We start from the raw sequence: 8,662 nt of genomic DNA, 5'->3' as shown, positions 1-8,662 counted from the left end.
ACAATACGTATTATATCTTATCTCCTGATGTTTGTCCATTTACTTCAAGTCATTTGGATGCAAAGCAATCAGGACACTTCTGCATGAATGCTTCAGCATGAGTTCAATTGGCAATTTAGCTGACCTCACCATACATGGGTACATTCTGACATCTAGTGGTGAAAAATAATTACATCATCAAGGAAACATGGAAAATGGTTTCAGTTTAAAGGTGGTGTTGGATGTTATTGTCGAAGGTGTCGTGTGATTAGAGAAAAGTTGAAGACATAAACTTGCAACTGCGTACATCAGCGTTAGCATAACTAGCATAATATGTTAATTTAACGATGCATAATGATACAAAAATCCACTAAGCACTGAATCATACAATAATTACATTGAATGTTATTGCACTTGATATTACCGATAAGTGCATTGATGCCTAATGTAAAGTACTGTGTGAACAGGCCTGCGCAGATATTACAGTCTGTTCACGATGTCCTATATACACTAAACATTACCAAAGTAAATGCTTTATTGCCCAGCTGAAGCGGAGCTCAGCATGCATTAAAAACTCTGAGTCATTCCAGGAGGGAAGGGAAGAAATTAACAACCAGAGCATCTGCTGGAAACTCAAAACCTCCTTTATGAATGACAAAAAGACCATCTGTGCATGTTGCTATATAGCCTACACGTCAGAAGAAGCATAGGCCATAAGTGCCATCAACTGAAGAAAAGGAAGCTTAATTAAAAGTAAGTTTTGGAAAGCTCCCTTTTTTTAAGGTGACAGGAAAGCTGAGTGTAGAATACTCCATTGGTTAGGGGTTAGTGCGTTTTCATTCCAATCAGTTATTAAAATCATCTTATGCAGCTTTAGGTCCAAATGAAAAGCTGAAAACTCTTGAGTTTCTGTGGCATACCAAAAAGTGACCAAAAAGTAACGAATGATCTATTAAATTGTTGCATGAAAAACAGCCAATAAAATAAAGATTGAACTCTTTGGCCGCTCGATTACAAATCCTACTGTTGCGAACGCATGACCTTCCCTACTGTGCTTCTGATTGGCTTGTACTCATTGCATTCGTTGGTTGGGTTGATTAGGTTTAGTCATGAGGAGTGAGATTGGCTAAGGTTTGGGTAAGAACATCAGGGGTAGGCCAATTAGAGGCAGAGTAGGGCGGATCTTACCTCGCCACGTCAACAAGCAATTGGGTGACAGTGGAGGATCGTCAGCTGATTAGGCTCACCTGGGTCCTTAGATTATAAAAGCCGACTCATGCTCTTACTATGTTTGGCCCTTTTTACACCTTACATCCATTGCATCCACCTAACATTACTTTCTTCTGATGTGCATCTTCAACACTGCCATACCACTAAGCCAGTTTTGACAACAGCAACAGTTACCTTAGGTTTACCACCAATAGATACATATTAGCCACCATAAGCTACTAGTTATACCACACTAAGTGAGACTGTAGAAGCAAAACATGTCAGTGTATTGACTTTAGAAACAGTGTGTTTTTGTTGCTTGTGTAGTTAACTTGTGATTGAAAGAATAAAAATGTGTTATTTCCTCTCATGAAAGCTCCATAGTCTGGCTTTAGCTCTCCTCATACCACATCCAATTTAGACAGTGACTCACACCACAAATATAGTCTCTACAAAGAAGAAACATGTCCTCCAAATGCCCATTGTATGAAATTAATTAACTTGATTGCTTTCTGGAAGAATAAAACCATTGTTGCCCACACATTTTCTAAAAATAGCTCTTGATGTCCTGCATTTAAATGCAAAGTTGTCAAGAGGATCTGTGACTGTACTGACTAAGTGTTTTGTTTCTTTTCCAAATATTCCAAATAACCCAAAACCAAATGATATAGTGTAGACCATGGCTCTAATCAGACACCAAAGAGGGACAATAGGGCCAAACACTGCATGTTATCAGGCTTCTGTTGAGGTCCTTTCACACAATCAAAAGAAGTTCCTAACACGCAAAGTTAATCAAGTTATAATCACAGAAACCATGTGAAGGCTGTAGATGGGCACAACTGTACTGCAAGTGGACAGAATGAAAAATAAAGACAATCTGTACACTGATGCTGTGAAATTGAACAATATATTGATCAGGCAACAAGAACCGACAGTGAGCAGACTCTATTTTTCTCCGTCTATTTGTTGTTGTTCTTTGAGCATAAAAATAGCAACACAAAAAGGCTTTCTGGACAGCAACAGCCTACTGTGTGATAAAGGAGGATCCTAGAAAGAAATATGTCATACTACAACAGACATAAATGATAAATTCACAGGACAGATTTCTTATGAGCATTTTCATGAAATCAAATGATCAAAGCATAATTTGGAAAAGCAGCATGTTACAAAAGCTATATTTGCTGTTCGATGATAAATGAATATAGCAAATAAGTGTGCTGACCATTGACCTTACAAGTGAATCCTCATAAAAAGAAAGTGTTTCTATGCCCATTCGACCACATAATATGCATTTGAGTTGGTAGAAGTTGCACACTGAAGATCAACCTTTTACAGTAGTTTACCACTAGATGGCAACATATGCTGCAGAGAGCTGTTTGCACTAAAACTGCCATGAAGACAGATCACAAGAAGATGCTGTTGTTTTGGACCAGAATAATACACAATCATTCAATACTTTATAATGAACATTATTTTCTATTGGCTTTAATTGTGTTGCATTGTTTACCGTTTCATATTTATAGTTTTTGTTTAAGTTGAGATGAATCGAGTTCTAGCTTTCATCATAATAGATTTTTCACAGTAAACACTTTGAGTTGTCGTAGTTGGAAAAGCACAGATGTAATAACATTAAAGATGGCTAAATTCCACGTAGAGGAGGTCCATATCCTGCATGCTGGCTCACCTGAATACCTTACTGGGACAATAGATAGATTTTTATTGATCCTAAAAAAAATGGGAAATCTCAGTGTTGCAGCAGCAAAATATCAGACACACAGTACACATAGAGGATATATATGAAATAACACAATGTAACTGAGCCATTGTTAAAGTTATCAATTTTACCTGTACTTCTCTAACTATGACATGTCAAAATGATTATAATGAAAAAGGTCTGTTATGGATCTTATTAAGCCATAGCTCAGACCATTGGTTCCTGAACGTTTTGGCTTATGGTCCCTTAAATTGCAATTTCTACCTGTGACCCCTCATGACAAGAGTTCAACCAAAGAATCTCCTCAGATTGTGTAATTTGAAAAATTTTTAGAGCCCTTGAGAGGCAAAATAATGCTGTATTTTACACTCAAAAAAGCAAAAATGTGAAACAACATTTAAAACAAATACGTCCATTTTTCTTGTCCTATTAATCATCTGGTAGCCCCTCTAATTTGTCTCTCTTGTGAGCCACTGATTTTGGACTGTAAATGAGATGTCTTGGGTTAGTTAAGGGTTAAAATGCCTGCTCAGCCTCTGAGACTCCGCCTCCTTTGGGTGACTCATCAAAACAGGAAGCAGGAAGTGCTCACTTTTAGATCGTCACAGGACTGACTTTGTTTGTGAGGTATGTTTGGCTGTAACTATATATTTGGAACTGACACTTAATCAATTTGCACTTAAAGGCTTTAAAGACTGACGTGTGTTCATAAATACAACACAGCGAGGGATTATGGGTACAAAGAAGGGTTTTCTCTGTGTTTGATCAGTGCTTGCACCTTTGCCCTATTTTCGTTTTCAGAGTGTAACAGGAGCTAGGTGTCAAAATGGCAGGCAGGCTCTCGCTCCCAGAAGTGGACCTCTCCTGTTCCATATGCTGCGAAATCTTCAGGGACCCGGTGGTCCTCAAGTGCAGCCACAGCTTCTGTGCACCCTGTCTGCAGCAGTACTGGACTCATGGTGGACGGAGCCGGGACTGCCCTCTGTGCAGGACCCAGAGTGTGGATGACCCTGTGCCCAGTCTCACCCTGAAGAACCTGTGTGAGGCTTACATCCAGGAGAGTGAGGGTCTGGACGAAACAACGGGAGAGCTGTACTGTGATCCAGGGGAGATGTGCCCTCTTCACGGGGAGAGGCTTAAGCTGTTTTGCCTGCCAGACAAGGAGGCGATCTGTGTGGTTTGCCACACCTCAAGAAAGCACAAACAGCACGAATGCTGCCCTGTCAGCGAGGCTGTCGTAGATGTGAAGGTAAATACTTGGCCTTCAAGATAAAATGTAGAACTAAAGTGGAATAATGATGTGCTTTTCCTTGGGGTTTCTTTTACTAAGTTCATTGAACAGCTGTTAGGGGTTGGTAAAAGCCTACAGTTTTAAAGATGAACTTCCTTTTCAACAGGCCTTTTAAAAATGGATTTTCTCTTATCTGCTTAGGAGAAAATGAAGTCTGCCCTCAGCTCATTGCATGAGAAGAGGGATGCTTTTGACAAAATGAAGAAAAACTATGAAGATACTGTGGAATACATTCAGGTGAAGTGCTGTTGTGGTGACATTTCTGCTAAAAAAATATCTATTTATTTACTTCAGCGGTTCATTTCCAAGCCATGCTTACGAGCATTTTTATCTCAGGTCCAGGCTCGATTTGTGGAGAGACGGACCCGAGAGGAGTTTGAAAAGCTCCACAGCTTCCTTGACGCCGAGGAGGAAGCCAGGATGGAGGCGCTGAGGGGGGAGGAGGAGCAGAAGAGTCGAGCGCTGATGCAGAAAATCGAAGAAATTACCAGAAATATGACGTCTGTGTCTGAATCCATCAGAGATTTAGAGGAGGGGATAGCTTTAGAGGGCATCTCTGTCCTTCATGTAAGTCTGGACGTGTTTGAAATATGTATAAATGCATGGATAATTGCACACAAAAGTTTATTCTAATTAGTAAATTCTTTACCTCTATTTTTTTCTTTTTAGAAATGCAAGAGCACATTGACAAGGTGAAAATTTTTTTTCTCTTGTAAGATTTTCTTTTCTCTGTTTACCTAAGAAGATGTGTGTATATATATATATATATATATATATATATATAAATAAACAAACAGCCTAATTCTACTCCCTGCAGAGCTAGCAGCCCAAGCGACGTTCCAGTCATGGCTCCGGGAGCACTCCTAGATGTGGCTAAATATCTCGGGTCTCTGAACTTCCATGTGTGGGAGAAGATGCATAAAACTGTCAAATTCAGTGAGTACATGTCCTATCCAAGTTTTCAGGTCCTGGTTTATTCTTTTAAACTTTCAGCTGCAGTTTCACTTGTGTCATGTATTCCTAAGGTGGAGAAAAGGTTGTCATACTGAATGAATTACAGTCGGTGTGTTACAGTCAGTGACTATCTGCCATGTTTTCTTCAGCCCCAGTGACTCTGGACCCCAACACCGCCGCCCCGTGGCTCGTCCTGTCAGACGACCTCACCAGCGTCTGTGACAGCGATGAGAAGCAGAAGCTGCCCGACAACCCGGAGAGGTTCGACCCCGACACCGGCGTACTGGGCCGCGAGAGCTTCACCTCGGGCAAGCATGCCTGGGACGTCAATGTGGGAGATAACACAGCGTGGGTTGTCGGAGTGGCAAAAGAATCCGTCCAGAGGAAAGAGAAAGTGTCTTCAGTGCTGAAGAACGGTTACCTGAGTGTGTACTTTTACCACAAGATGTACTTTGCAGGTACTTCTCCTTTAACAAGGCTCAACTTGAAGAGGAACCCACAGAGGATCAGAGTGCAGCTGGACTGTGACAAGGGCAGGATATCTTTCTACGACCCACATGACAACACACACATCTACACCTTCAAGCACGCCATCACGGAGAAAGTCTTCCCTTACTTCTGGGTCGGTTGTCAGCAGTGCCCTTTGACGGTGGAACCGCTGGAGGTTTCTGTGAAAGCGGTTGAATATTTGTGAAAATGCATTTCCTCTTCATAACTTTTTGCTTTTCTTCAGCACCAAGGAGTGACAACTTTTTTGAATTTCACACAACAAGAGGAGGGCGCTTTGAATCTGAAATCAAATTGCATAATTTCAGCACTTTGTCCTACAACCTTTTTCAGTAATGCATCCTTTGCCTGTGAACCTTTTACATACTTTAGTTTGATATCTGCACTTTAAACTATTATATAAGATACGGCAATTTTGCAAAATGTTGTTTCATAACATAATGTAACCAAAAATATGTCTGTTTCAAGGAATTTGTAAAATGATTCTGAATTGGCGTGTCAAACTAAATGTTTTAAAGCCTAATTGTGTATGACTTACAGATTGTATATAACTAGATATTGTGTATTTATAACTACAGATATTCTGCAAACACTAAATATGCTGCAAATACTAACAAGAGTGCAAATACGGTACAAATAAATGATTTGCAAATATCATGACTTCCCTTGATTTTGTGCAACATGCAGGTCCTGTCTGTGGTCTAGCCTGCATGTTTGACCTAAAACCATGGATGTTTCTTTTAGGTGGGAACGTTGTTGTTCACAACTTATATTAGGCTACAGTGGACTTAATTCCACTGTCGAAAACAGTAACTTTAGAAATAAAGGGGAATTATTTTTGTGTATTAATAGAGAAGATGAGTTACTTTTTATGTGGTCTATTGAAATTTATATTTTACACGTCCATTTAAGTGTATGTATCTTGGTGTATACATACACACATATAGTGTGTGTGTGTGTGTGTGTGTGTGTATATATATATATATATATATATATAGTAACTTAATACATTTGATCAACATCTACACTTGCTGTACAAACAATACTTTAAATTGAAACGCTTGCATTCTTGGTATTTTCAAGGTATTTACCGGCATTTAGACGCCCCCTCCTCACCCCACCCACAATGGCGCTTGGCACGTCGACGTTTTCTTTCAGTTCTTTACCGAAAGCGACGTGCTTGCATCGGTGTGTCAGTCTTTAGTTTAGCTACTTGTTTGAATACTTCGTGAGAATCATTTCTAGAGTTTTTCCAGTGCAGTTCAGCTGATTTGTGTGAAGCTGCCTGTTCCCTGTAAGGTTCAACGTTAAAGGCATTAGCAAGTGTCACGGTAAGGTTAGCCAAATCTTACTTTCCCATTTCCAAACCAATCTCCACTAGCCACTTATCAACTTATAAATTAGCATTCATTAGCCGGTTACAGCCTCAATGCTGATGGTGCATGTAGTTTATTGCTTAGAATGTGTTAATAAGTAAGTAAATACACAAAAACGTTCAAAATTCTTTAATTAGAAGTTGGGTAAACGTTACATAAATATAAATTATGTCTCCCAGTCGGTGGACATGAGTACAGCCGGGCCGAGGGACACCTGAAGTCAGGGTCTGGGGGTCCTTCCCCAGGAAAATTCGAGCATCATTTCCTGCATTCTGATGATTTTTTATGTAAAGGAAAACACAACGTGTGCCAAGTGACAATTCAAAATTTAAAAAAAATAGTAAAATGAAATTCAATTCAATTCATTTATAGTATCAAATCAGTTATCTCAAGACACTTTACAGATAGAGTAGGTCTAGACCACACTCTATAATTTACAAAGCCACAACAATTCTAGTAATTTCCCCAAGAGCAAGCATTTAGTGCAACAGTGGTAAGGAAAAACATCCTTTTTAGGGACAAACCTCGGACTGACCAAGGCTCTTGGTAGGCGGTGTCTGATGGGGTTGGGGGTGTGATGAACAGTGGCAATAACAGTCACAATAAAAGATAATTGAACAGTAACTAGAAATAGTAGTTGTAAGAATTACATAACAAAAAAGTTATATAACATAAACTTTATACTGAGCTAAACATCCACCATGTCCTTTACTAAAAATGAATTGTTCAAAATGTTTTTTACAGGAGCTCCAAGATGCCTAACAAAAGAAGAAAGAGAAAGTTGGCCAACTCAGAGCCGCCGTCCAAATCTTCCAAAGTCACCTTCCTGAGCCCGTCTTTTATCCTACTGGAAATCCCTGCTGACACCAACCCCAGCCTCCCAGTGTGGGAGGCCATGAGATCCCAGCAGGTTGGCATCGCCTGGACCGTTAACCCTTACAGCATCAGTATTCACTTGACCCCTGTGAGCTCTACGCAAGGGAAAATTACAACTTCCAGCCAAAGTGAAAGTACTTCCAGCGTGGCACAGACCGTAGTGTCTTCTACCAGGATCCCGCAGCCTCAGACGTTCATCCAGTTCATCACTCAGCAGCATGGCACCACTCAGAACTCCTGTCTTCTGCTCCCTCTTTACCAAAACGGCCCCCATTTGCTGCCAAGCCCACCAGGTCATCCACAGAATATACCTCCAAACCCTACGCCAGCCACTTCCCTCATCGTTTCCCAGCTTCTCATCATCACCCAACCTCAGCCTGCCCATCAGCCTGGCACCTCTACCAAGAGACAGATCCTACCCGCCACCCAGGGCCCAACAACCACTCCCACCAAGCAGCGAACCCCGTCCAGAGTGCCTTTCCCCTCTCTGTTTCACACGAGGAACTCCCCTGACATCCAGGTCTGTGACAGATTCCTTCTGGGTTTGTGTAGCGCAGGGAAATGGTGTAAGATGCACCACACTCCCTACCCGTTTCACTGGCAGCTCTGGTGTGTGGTCACCCACCAGTGGATCGACACCCCCTCTCGCTCTCAGGTCTTACTGGAGAGGAACTACTGCAATGTCGACCAAAAGCTCATTTACATCAAGGATGGGTGAGTAAGAGGGTTAGCCTGACAAGCCAGACCCACATCAAG

At 41.0% G+C, this 8,662-nt stretch overlaps 2 protein-coding genes across 3 annotated transcripts in view; both read left to right on the top strand.

Moving 5' to 3' along the window:
• Positions 1-3,437: 3,437 nt before the first annotated feature.
• Positions 3,438-6,308, top strand: trim35-14 (tripartite motif containing 35-14). Its single transcript, XM_032504982.1, has 7 exons — positions 3,438-3,529; positions 3,704-4,151; positions 4,335-4,430; positions 4,530-4,760; positions 4,863-4,885; positions 5,011-5,129; positions 5,297-6,308. The coding sequence occupies exons 2-7, from the start codon at positions 3,729-3,731 to the stop codon at positions 5,839-5,841; spliced, it is 1,437 nt and encodes a 478-aa protein (XP_032360873.1). The 5' UTR covers positions 3,438-3,529; positions 3,704-3,728; the 3' UTR covers positions 5,842-6,308.
• A 442-nt stretch (positions 6,309-6,750) lies between these two features.
• Positions 6,751-8,662, top strand: part of LOC116672955 (protein mono-ADP-ribosyltransferase TIPARP) — a 5,642-nt gene continuing 3,730 nt past the window's right edge. For both annotated transcript variants that reach the window (XM_032504974.1, XM_032504973.1), the window contains exons 1-2: positions 6,751-6,985; positions 7,775-8,620. In XM_032504974.1, coding sequence (XP_032360865.1) covers positions 7,785-8,620 — 836 coding nt within the window. In that variant the 5' untranslated portion in view covers positions 6,751-6,985; positions 7,775-7,784. The remainder of the gene's footprint in view (positions 6,986-7,774; positions 8,621-8,662) is intronic.

This window comes from Etheostoma spectabile, chromosome 23 (genome assembly GCF_008692095.1).
Source record: "Etheostoma spectabile isolate EspeVRDwgs_2016 chromosome 23, UIUC_Espe_1.0, whole genome shotgun sequence".
In the NCBI taxonomy this organism is placed as follows: Eukaryota; Metazoa; Chordata; class Actinopteri; order Perciformes; family Percidae; genus Etheostoma; species Etheostoma spectabile.
This window is presented reverse-complemented; position numbering and strand designations above follow the sequence as displayed.